Source organism: Cloeon dipterum, chromosome 3, assembly GCF_949628265.1.
Source record: "Cloeon dipterum chromosome 3, ieCloDipt1.1, whole genome shotgun sequence".
NCBI lineage: Eukaryota > Metazoa > Arthropoda > Insecta > Ephemeroptera > Baetidae > Cloeon > Cloeon dipterum.
Window position 1 is genome coordinate 4,634,734 of NC_088788.1, and position 12,549 is coordinate 4,647,282.

The window sequence follows — 12,549 nt, forward strand, 5'->3', positions numbered from 1 at the left end:
CGCGGCATATACGTGTGCACTTTGCTGCACTTAGAGATCAAAAGGGAGTTCAGCTATCGCTTGTCACCCGGAAGGGACTCGACGAGGAGAAGAGTCTCCGCCACATCAATCGATGGTGATTAGTGCACGCGGCTATGATATTACCAGGAATATGTACTTTTAAAACTGTTGGACTAATCGGCATGTAGAATGTATCTCTGCTATGCGCAAAAATTATTGCAAAACCCTGGAAAGGATTGGGTCTAGATTTTTCCAATTTTATAAAAAATAATAATGAAAAAAACATTTTTCCGTTTTTGGTGTATCTTTACAGGACAATAAACACCATTTTCCTTTTTCTTGGCCTAACAAAAGGTCCATTAAAATTGCCGTGTGGTGCCACAGCCCGCGCGCAAAAAGAAGACACTGAGATGAAAACGTACCTGCGGAAAACAAGCGCGTTGAAGCTGAAACAGCCGCATGTTGTGTAAATAAACCGTTCTTTCCTGAAAAGTGTGCAAAAATAATAAGGACCGAGAAATAATTCAATTTCTCATTTTGCCTAATTTCTTGAATAAATAAACAATCCGTCGGTGTATTTTATTAAAGTAGTTTTCGATGCCTCGCGGTCTATTCATTGGTGTACAAATTATGAGATAAATATCTCAAACTTTATTTTTAACAAGGAAATTTATTCAGAACTCCTAGCTTTTTTCTAAATTAGGTTGTTAATATTTTTGCAAAGGTAAAATAAATTTTCAGAATTTAAAAGGAAAAGTTTCTGTGGCTCGCAGGATAAAATTTCTGTTAAGAAAATCTGTATATCTGAATATAACACTGTGCCCTCGATAAATTTTACTTCATGCATCAACATCATTTACTAATGATTTTTTTATTAATTGTGTTTTTATGTACCCTGCATGAAACTTGAAAGAACTCTGACAAACGTTGAGAGCGAACTAATTTTAAAGTCAATTTTCTGGAAGGTGCGCCATTTAATTTATGTTGTTGAGGTTTGAGAGTTTGGAATTCTATTTAAATTGGAGTAAGCCCCATTTCAAATTTGAAATTTATAATTTAACTCTATACCACCGACTATCAGCCCCACTTTTAGCCAGCTTGTAATCATGGTTTACACAAAAGGCAACAATTTCAGATATTGGATCAGGCCGAGTTCATTTTGTAATTCCATTTCCCGATTCAAATCCTGGTCGGCCAGAGAGGCAATTTATACAAAAGTGACACGCAAAAAGGGGCTCAAAGAGAGGCAAAGCGAACGAGCAACGCACTCAAAAGACCGGTTGAAAGTAGAAAAAATGCAAACTCGATTGGACTTTCACGGGGGCGCGCAGGAGGAAAAAGATAAAAGCACCTGTTCACCCGGGCGGCCGGCCGGCCGGCCGATGGGACAAAGGGTTGAATGAAACACATACGCGTCCTTTGAGCAGTCTCAAGATGAAAGCAAACAGCCGGCCAATTAATTATGCGAGGCAGAAAGGCGGCGGGCGACACACATAATAAAACGGAATTCGCGATTATCTCGCTCGCTCAGTGCCGGAAATGAGACACGAGCGCGAGGCTGGTGCTGTGCTCACTCTCGTGTCTGCTGTATTTATTTCACCGGCGTCGTCTGCCGCGCAATCGATAAGCCAGCCCGAGCACCGAGATGCCGCCGCGCTGCCGCTGCCGCTGCCGCCCGCCGACTCGGCGTGAAAATTAATAATTGCTCCGAGAGAGCAGAGCGCGCGCCTCGACTTAATTGCAGCAGCACCGGGACAAATTTATCTGTCGATTATTCGCACACCGACGAAAGTAAAGAAGCCATGCAGCCAGCCTGTTGACTCGGGCGTAGGCGCTGCACGGCCCCACGGAGACCGAACATTATGCTCGCGGCGCCGCTGCAAAATTTGTTTTTTAGAGCGAAATTTGCATATTCGAAAAGCCGTAAACCAGTTATAATTGACTGCATTCTCTTGTTCAGGCCTAATTGTTCAAAACCTAATTTTGAAGATAGTTTATAGATCGCAAAAATAAATTATTACCAAAAATACTAAGATAACGGTGAAACAGAAGCTTTTTTCCAGGTTAGAAATTGATGATGGTCAACTATTCTATCTGTATACGTCAGACTTGCTCTTTTAGAGACCAAATACACTCTAAAAACATTCCAAATTCCTTTTAAGGATGGACCCTAACCTTTAAAAAATAGTTGAAATGTCTCCGAAGCATTCAAAAACACCTTAAACTCTAGGAATTTTAAGTAAATTGTCGCTAAATTTTCATTTTTCAACCAAATATCCGATTTTTGGTGGTTTTTGATAACAGTAAATTAGGTTATTTAAAACCTATTAGCTCTGGAAATTGGATAGTAAGCTGATTAAGTTTAACGTTGAGTTTAGACCGTTTTAACAGCTTTGGTTTTGTTACGAAAACCAGAAACTGTATGGAATTATTTAGATGAAATGAAATTATAGGAAAATATTTATTAATAATTAGCAGTGTAAATGTATTAATACTTACAAGTTTTCGAAGCAATATTCAAGTACGGAAAGTTTGGATAAAATAGCGCTGCTATGTGAAATTAAAACATTCTTGCTTATATCATTTTGATGGTGGGAATTGTTAACGCACCAGTAATCGGTATCGATTAGGGGGGCATCAAAAGTTCATCACCGAGTTGCTGAACTCTATTAATCATTGAATTTCAATCAATCAATTGTTAAGAGTCTTCTGATGTGTGAACCGAATTCGCAGACCCACGCGTTTTGCTCGCGATTCGATTCTCTGCTCTCTCAGTCAAGCATTGCATAATCTGCTCTAACGAAATGAAATGAAATGTGCGTAGGCGGATTATTATTATTATTACTCCTCGTTCTGGCAGCTGCGCCATATTAAAAAATATCCGTGTCGGTGGTAAAAAAAGGGACACCTCTCTTCTCTACCTCCAAAGGCAGCGAAAATGAGACAACCAAACTAAATTAAGGGCCATCCGATTAGGATCTTTTGTGCTACGTAAGAGGATTTAAATTGCGCCCAGATTACAGGAGTGGCTGCACGCCGGCGTCTTTTAATTGAATATAACCGAATAAAAGAGTATATGTGCACCGGCGGGCTATTCTCTTAAAATTAGAGAGACAAAAAGAGCGCGCGACAGGACCCACCGGCGGAAAAGCCGCCGAGTTTGCATCCTGCCAAATAGAATTAGCGGTGCGACGCACAGGCCGCTCTGCTGCTGTCGAGTGCAATTAATTAATTAGTTAGTTGGTGTGTAGTGCGCGTCGCAGGGCCGCGGGCGTTGACGCTGCCTCGTCGCACACGCAAACATTAATAAATGTTGCAAAGGGAATGGCACAGAGCAAATAGCGAGCGCTCTCTCCGCCGACGAGTTTATTTGCCAGTGTATTGTCGGGCCTTTTTGAGCGACGCCGATAGCGCCGGAAACCCAAGTTCGGCATTATTTGATTAGCTAAAGACCCGTGACCATTAGCTACAGGATCAATATACCGTTTGAACAAAAGCCACAACAGAATTTCATTATGATAAAGGCTGAATTAAAATCGTCATTTGTGATTAAAACATCTATATTAGCAATAATTAAAATACAAATTATAAATGACAGATTGAAGGATATAAATTTTAGACGTTTGACTAATTTATCTTAGCTTCTAACCGTCACTGAGCCATCAAATTAGCAATAATCATTCAGTTTAAAGCCAATGAAAAATATCTACAACGTTTGAAAAGTCTTAAATTAACTGAAATCTGTGAATAAGTTATTTTATTGCAAAATTTAACGATTTTTCAATTGACCAGTTGCATAAACCCTTAGTTATTAAAGCCGCCAACAGGTGGCGACACCACAGACTTTCTTAAAAATTTTGTTTTAAGCAATTTTAAGGCATTTCCGCTGCGATTTCAGACTCAATCTAGCTGTTTTGCTTTTTTTAATTAATTTGCTTTTTTTTGACGTGCTGAAAACCAAAATCGGTTCAGCCATTCGCCGTAGAAACGTTGAAAAAGATTTTTTTATTTCAAAAAATAATTTTTCACGATTCTACGGCGATTGGCTGAACCGATTTTGGTTTTCAGCACGTCAAAAAATAGCAAATTGATTGAAGAATGCACGGTAGCTAGATTGAGTCTGACATCGCAGCGGAAGTGCCTTAATATCGAAAGTCTACGGTGGCGCCATCTGTTGGCGGCTTCGAACACTTAGGGTTTATGCAACTGGTCAATTTTGGGGGAAAAATTAAAATTAACGTATTCCACATATTTGGGTCAAAATCATTCAAATATTGAAGAAACTGCATCTTACTCCATAACAGTCTACTAATAGTTGAATATTTCACATACAAATCCTGCCTAAAACTTAATGATCAAATAAAAACCTGACAAATTTTTGGGTTATTCGCTTTTTTATTCATTTTTCAGCTAATCAAGCAGTATATGTATCTCTGGAGATTTATTAATTTTAACAGGCTTTTAATAAGTTGTTGGTTGAGATGGTGGAGACGGTCCGAAAAATTATTAATTTTATTTAAAATTTAATGTCTAATGAACCAGAAATTTTAATTTTGAATCCATGACAAAATAGAAAAGTGCTGCGCTACAGTTTACCCTTAGATTTCTCATCATCAAAGCAAAATCAACACTACAGATTTTTCATGCTACAGCCACGAACAAAGTTCGACTACACTCATCTGAGTGCAATCATAACAAGAAAATGAGATGAATCCCCTCCCCTCCCCCCCTATCTGCAACAAAAAACATCTCCTTCCAAATTCACAAGCTCAAATTTCCAATTTAGCGACTATACTTGGCATTCAGATTTACACTTAAAATTTGAGCTGAGCAAACAAGAAAACTTATTACGTGTTTGCTAAGGGTGAAAACGAAAATTCCAGTTGCCGACAAGTTGGCTGAATAAATCATGATATATATAGTGAGAGTTATCAAAATAACTGCAGTCGCTGCTCATGCAAATGAGCAGCCAGGCGAATTATGCAAATGGTGCCAAACACCAGACCGAATGCTTTGTGCGTGCTTTCTCTGGCAAAAATTAATTCTGCGACTGATGCGGCTCGTGATTTCACCTCTTCTCCGCGTTGTTGTTTTGCCTCCGGCGCGAGCAAGCTAAATATTTTGCCTGCTGTCAAGTTTGCTCTAGATTGCAGTTTGACTTCCTCATGCTGCCACGGTTTGAGGTAATGCGGCAAATTAACTTTCTTGAGAGCAGTTAAGAAAAGCTTTGCGCTCGCCAACTTTCTTTTCCCATGGATTGTTCTGGTTAATGGAGTACTCAACAACAGCAAATGAATAACTTTTTTTCTGAATATATTCACAGAATAATAAACAATTTAATTTATGATGGCAGAAATGTTGACTTTTGACTAACAAAATGCTGTTGTTTATGTTTTAGGTAAGTCTCGCATCAATTGAAGGAGAATAAACCAAGGTCTTGGCAAGTACACAGTTTGATGTTGCAACCCCTACTGGCTGATACCATAGGAAAAGATTTATAAAACTCAAGAATCATGCCTCTGATTGTAAGAAGATGTAACTCTTGAAACGAAATAGTATTTTTCCAACTTTAATTTATCTACCCACAGAAGTTTTTTTTAATTTTATTTCCAAGGCTACTTGTAATGCCTTCCAAGAAACTAAATTATGTAATTTCTATACATTTATTTCCACTGGATCATTATGGATATTCTGCCAGCATCATCCAGAGCTCCATTCACTATAAAAGGTCAATCGACAAACCACGCGGCACACAATGAACTCCCAACGTGATCTACATTTTCCACAAATAAAATTTCCCGGAGCTAGTAAATATCGGATTCTCTTCCCGGAGCGCAGGGAATGCTCACTGATGCAAAGAAATAACCATTCACCAACGCCACTAGCAGCTCGAGAAGCTGCAAAGCTGCAGTTCTGCGTTCCGAGGATGAGCAGGGAAATGCCCTTATGCGCCGACCGCAACAGCTGCTCTTAATCAGAAAGGGTTTAATTAAAAGTTTGAATTGCCGCGGCTTGTTGGGTTATTGGATGGATTACGAGCGCGAGGTTAGCCACTCGCAGTGGGCTGCATTTGCAACCGCACCCAGTCCAATCACGGATTCTGCGAAAGATTGCCGCCGAATGATAAACCACCGCAGCCAGAACTCACGTTGAGCGAACGCGTGATGCTTGCTTGGTTCGTTTTAGGGTGGTTTCTGTGTTTCCGTTCACGTGATTCACCAGACGAAGGGGTGGAAAATGAGAAATGCGTAATACACTTGGGAATTTAGACGCAATTTTGAATAGAAAAATGGACCATGGACTTTTCCTAGCAACTATATTGTCAATGATATCAAATTTTGAATTCAAAGTTATATTGTGGATCAGCAAAAATGCCCAAAATTATTTCCACATGAAAAGTACGTAAAAAATCATTTAGAAAAAGAGGAAAAAATCAATCTATCGGTTCATACATAGATTTGGCGAAAATTCACAGACGGTAGCACATGACTTGGAAAGCACTTCTCAGGCATTGTTACACTTGCAAAAGGGGGTCAGGGAGTCCATTCGATGCGCCCGCGACCTGCTCAACAAATCAAAAGAATTCAACAGCAAACATTGAAGTAGCAGATAATCACGCAAATATTCGGATAGTTCAGCGGGGGCCAGATGTGCGATAAAATTGGTTCGAACTGCGCAGATCCAAGATGGCGTCTGAATGTAGGAAGCAAATAGATCTCTTTGGATTGCCGTACGAGTGTCAAGAGTTTGTTTTTACGACCCAAAAAACACAATTATGTCTCAATATTGACGAAAACTTGCTTCTTTTCGCGCATTTTCACGTGACAATTTTTTCGCCACACTCCACCGGACGCCATATCTGCGCATCGCATGAATCTGGCCCCCGCTGGGATAGTTATTGTACAAAGTTTTGAATGTCTGGACTAGTACTTACAGTTTTCGGTTTTTGCCTATTGTTAACTTTCAAAAATAGCTTCCAGGAGTAAAATCTTGTTGAGTACACACCTATTGTTTGCGATTTTTTGCGCATATGATTGTGTTCACCCCAGGAAAGAAGCCCCAAAAGGCGCGAGAGGTGCAAACTCTCGTGTATAGTAAGTCATACACAATTCTCCGAAGCCAAGATCATAAGAAAGCCGTGCTAAAAGAAAAACAAGCCAAACGTGCCACCGGCAGCAAACATTTTAGTGTCGTTCAAGCGCCAGTTGCGCGCAACATCATCGGCCTGGAATGTGCGTGTTTTCTTGCCCGAAAATTATGCCAAACTGCAGGCGCGACGTGCGAAACATAAAGCGTTGGAAGCGCCGTAAAACAGGCGTAAGGTATAGGCCCGCTGCGAACGCATAAAAATTTAAGCAGGCGCGCCGTAAAAGTGGCAGATGCGCGCAAATATTTACCACTGCGGGGTGGACAATTTTAATCGTATGTAGCTGAAATGGGGGTTGCATCAAAACGCGAATGATTTTAATTAGACAAATTTATTGAACTGCATGTTAGTTCGTGAATTTATTTGGGTTTTTTGAACAACTGTTATTAAATATTGAATGAATAGTAGTCAAATCTTGTTTCTTAAAATCTCCTTATTTAATTGCAAATTATATCTCAGGGTGGAAATCACCAAGCATTAATAAAAATCTCCGTATTCAGATGTTCTCACATTCTTTTCAGTTTCTTTTTCAAGCACTATTTTAAAGACAGCTGTAAATGAAATGCAACAAAAGCTGTTGCGAAAATTCTGGAAGAAACCTAAAATCTGCGACCCAACGCATCTGGCTGACTCTTTGCGGTCTCTGTTCTCCGACACAATCAGAGCACCGCGCGCGCTCTTTAATCTGGCTCGTTTGCAGATTAAAGCGGTCAACACTCGCTTTATGCGCTCGTGTGGCCAGCGAAGGCTGCGAATTGGACGTCCCTGGAGTGATTCGCTCATGCATTTCAGAGCAGGCGTGTGTTTGTCATCGGCACAGAGCACGCGAGCGCGCACTTGTGCACAAACAAGCAGGCGTGCCCCTTTTTGCAAAGAGCGCGAGTAGAAGTAGTTATTTATCCGAAGGACGCGATTTTTAGGTCAAACTCGGCACTCGATCAACAACCGCCGGGCGACATGGTTGCTCGCTCGGCGAAGATCGATTCGATACGAATCTATTAAATGGGCTCGAAAGGATGCAAATACTCGCGGCAATTGATTTCATCCGTTGGTTACGATTGGAAACATGCACCTTTTCGTTCCATCCGATGAAATCATTTAGCGAGTCTTGATTAGGTTTGCAGCTGATTGCGCATAAAACGCTGGAGTGTATATTGGGACGAGAAGTGACGCAAGAGAGACTGGGAAAAAATTATAATCAAAATTACAGCGGAAAATGCAACATTAGCAGGATTAAATTGAGTTACGCAGCTTATTACTGCAGCTAATTTTTATCTCTTTAAGAAATCTTTCCAAAATCATTCGTTTCTCACTGAGCTACGGAGATTTAAATATTTTTATAAATGTAAGCGCGTTAGGAAAACATCAAACAGCCCTCAAAATGAAATTATTCAATGACTTTAATAATGATTATAGAATTTCAGTGCTGACTTTACAGGAAAAGGCTTCGTTCTAACAGCTAAAACGATGACAAAATTAAAGAACAGAATTTCATACATATTTTAAGATCTTCAAAATCAAAGGTACGCATCCGAGATCCTGATTTTTAACTGTAAATCATTTTATCTTATATACCTACAGGCCGGGATCCGTGATTTAAACTGTAAATAGCTCAGACATTTCAGAAGCAAAAAAGCCTTTCCTTTCATCCGCTCTTTTAAAAGTCATTTCCACGTCAAATCGGCTAAAAAGAGTGCGTGCCCGTTTCCAGCGGAAAATCCGCTGCGCTCGTTAATCAAGCGAACGATCTACAAACATCATTGACGCAAACAGGGCAAGCGCACCCCCAGCTGAGTGGAGCAAATTTTTCAACGCTGCGTCCTCTCAAACTGTCGTTTTTCCTCTAATAACCCGGCACAAAGAACCGAAAAGCTTTTCTTTCGCCATAAGGATTCCTTCTCGGAAATTAATTTATCTTTTGAGGCAAGCGCCGGACTCTGGATGAATGGCTTCCTTTTTGACGAGGTGTCTTCTTCGCTAATGAAAACGCGCAACACACATCTTCCTGCCCTTCATTTGATCCAACTCTCAGGTTGACGCGTGGCAGCCCTGAAAAGAGAAAGAGAGAGGCTTGCGAATCGATGAAGTATATTTCGCAGCCGAAGCGAACGAACCAATCTACCCTCTGCTCGCGGAACAACAAAAAACAAGCTCCTTTTCCACGTATTCCCGATCGAAAAGTATACATACGTACGCGGACGCTGCTTGAAGGAGAAAGAGAAACTCATAAAAAGTTTGCCATGCAAAGTATACTCTGCAGCGATCCGCAATATTACGCAGTTCCTTCCCTCCAATAACAGAGCCATAAAATTGGGGAGAGATGAGTAGAATTGGCGCATCTTCCGCTCGAAGAAAGGTGCCTAAATATGAGTTGAAAATGAAACATGCAATTTTTCTGCGCTCGAACTTTCTTCTTCTGCCAAGAGCTGGGAGGGTTAAAAGCCGCAAACAAAATGGAGCCAGTGCCAAAAGAACTTTCCGATCTGATTTCAGATTAAAGCCACCCTTTGAAATCAACAGACATAAATTAATGTGTTGCAACAAAAAACGGTCGGACAATTGCGAGAGAAAGTAAAAATAAACATGTCTCTGTTGGCATTCAGGGTTGCATATGTTTAAAACCCGGTTTTTTCACCACTGGTTTTTAACAGTTTTTACCAATTTCTTGCGCAAGAATTGCAAGAAATGAATTTATTCCATTTTTCTTCTGTTAAAATCTAAAATTTTGGTCGGAGAGCTCAAAATTTCCTCCACTGTGCAGATATTTTCTTTTAAATTTCCATTTGCTGCCTCAATTTCTCCAAAAATTTATCTCTGACAAATTTTCAGGTCGAGGCTATATGTTAATAATTAGTAAATTTTTGCAAAATAAGGTGAAAACATCGCCTGCAAGAAACTGGAAAAAATTGAAAAATGCATTTTACCACTGCACTGCATTTTTTTTTTAAGAAAATGCGGGTTTTTTGCAATCCTGTTGTCATTTTCACTATGCCTGGATGAGATGATTTTTGTCATTTTTGTCAAACCATGTTAAAGTAAAGCTTTTCACGTCGCATAATCTTCCTATATAACAGCAAGATTCCATTTTTTTTTTATCGAAAAAGCTGCTTTGAATTTAGAAAATTGTAATATATAATTCTCATAAAAGTATTACGCTGCAAGGAAACTCTTGTTTTAAAGATTTAAATAAAAATAAAAATTTTACATTATGATTTGTTCTTAGCTCAACTCGATTATTCACTAAAAACTCCACAATACTTATCAAAAAATCCGAAATTTGATTATAAAATTTACATTTATTTTCAGAAAACAAAAATTTAGCTAAAATACTGTGAAATCCAGTTCAGAAAATTTGGAGCAGCATAAATTTTGATCCATAACTCTTTGCCAGGCCAAATTCTGATAATTAGTGATTTTCCGGAGAGTAAAAAAAGGGAGGGAAGTGTGGAGCATAGTTGCTCTGCTGATCCGCAATAAAATCACTTTGTTGAATCAAATCTAAGAAATGACACATCCAACGATTTGTCCTGGTCCCAGAAAAATTGCGCAACGTTCAACAAACACCCAAATTTTCATTGTCGAATTGATTGTTGACCTTTTCTTGCAACAAGGAAATTCGCGTTTGGTTGTTGAAAGTTACGCAATTTTGCCTGGACCAGGAAAATATGTAAAATTAAAAAAAATTCATCCCCTGTCCTCAAATTGCAATTTAAAAGCTTTTTCCACGTTCAAATCTCAAAGGATTTTATCGCTTCAAAGCTCCATTACCGCATTAACTTCCTGAGGCCGTCGATTAAATTTTTTTCTTACATTGCCGACCGGTACTCGAATTGAATAAAACGTATAGCATCTCTAGAGCTTCCTTTGTGAGGAAACTTTGGATATATAACAAACACACGGATATATTCACCAGCCGATGTTTGCCACTGGTGGAGAATGCTTTGTGAGCTCTGATTGATGCTATTGAAATCAGCACATGAAGTGCTTCTTGTTCTTGAGCCAAACGGCGCAGCTCAAAGACGAATTCAAACGCACGGAAACAAAAGTTAGTGGCACGCAAGTGGTGTGTGCGTGTGAATAATTTCCTCGAATGCGTGTTGCGCTAATTCGCGTTAATCAAGCGTGCACTGCGAAAGTGTACGGCTTTGAAAGCTGCAGCCAAGTCGATTTAAACTTGCGGCTGGGGGGAGCTAGAAGTGAAACGCGCGCGCGTTGTGTAATTTGCTCAATTGCTGATCTAACAGGGCTCAATTAGCGCACTTGCCGGAGCCAATTAAACTTTCAACGTCGCCTCTCTGACGGAGGTTTACGTAAGCGCGCGCGCGCGTGTGTCGACGTCGACCCACCGGTGGCTAATGGAAATTAATATTTATGAGAGAATCCAGAGGTCCGGTCGCGGAATAATTCAATTTCTCGCCGACTTTGCCACCTGTCTGCTCGCGCAAATTTCAATTTTCCTCCATGCACTCAAGGGAAATCCAGTTTTATTGCTTCTTGCTCATCCGTTCGCTTCATTTTGATAGCTTCCTCAACTTTTTAACTCTGCACGGCTGAAATCTATTCCCTTCTGCTTGACAGGAATAAAAAACTAGCTATTAAAATATGGAAAGAAATCTACTCTAGTTGTTGAACATAGCTTTCAGGTGAAAGGGTTACGTAACTCCACAAGAATGCATGCATTTTCAGTGAAACAAAGAAGGGTAACAAAATAAAATAATTTAAGCTGTCGGTTACTTATAGCAATTGTTCCAATTTATTTATTTACAGGGCAACTATTGAAAATTATTTGAATTGTTGGATGCCATAAGCAATTGATCGATAAACAATTTTTTCAACAATGTGCAATAATAAAAAGGACCTTCCTACATTCAAAATTCAAATTTTGCTAATTTTCTCCGAAATTTGCAGTGCTTGAACATATTTTCTTGGCATTTTGCGATTCCTCTCGTCGAGATCTGTCCAACGGTGTTTGCCACTTATTGGGGAAACTCTTGGTTTTGAAATTAAATCGGATTTCAAGTAAGGAGACAGCCATTACCATTTGAAAAGCACGGTAACTTTCTAGCCAATTTTCTCAAAAAAATTAAAGTGCTTCTTAGGATAATTTAGGCTTTAACTGAATCCTAAGGGAAGAGTTTATGCATTGGCAACAAGCATTTTCCAGGCTTTCCAGCATTTCATATTTTGCTGATTCCCTAAAAAAACTTTGGTGTTTGACCACATTAAAGTTCCTCTCGTTGATGTATGCCACTTTTCAGGAAAACTATTTGCTATTACGTAATCAATTAGATTTCAAGTAGGGAAACATTTAAAAAGCAAGAAGCAAACAATGCAGTCATTTTCAAAATAAAAATCCACAGTTCTTCCGAGAAAACTTTTAGCCTTTACTCGCACTTCCAAGT

General features: G+C 39.5%; 1 protein-coding gene across 4 annotated transcripts in view; it reads left to right on the plus strand.

Annotated features, from left to right (window-relative positions):
- GABA-B-R2 (gamma-aminobutyric acid type B receptor subunit 2) overlaps positions 1 to 12,549 on the plus strand; it is a 162,239-nt gene that overhangs the window by 82,108 nt on the left and 67,582 nt on the right. The window contains exon 1 of one of the 4 annotated variants that reach the window (XM_065483640.1): positions 5,499 to 5,525. The exons of the other annotated variants lie outside the window; for them this stretch is intronic. Within the exon in view, the coding sequence (XP_065339712.1) occupies positions 5,514 to 5,525 (12 nt within the window). The 5' untranslated portion in view covers positions 5,499 to 5,513. Of the gene's footprint in view, positions 1 to 5,498; positions 5,526 to 12,549 lie in introns of those variants that run through there. 4 annotated transcript variants of the gene reach the window in all.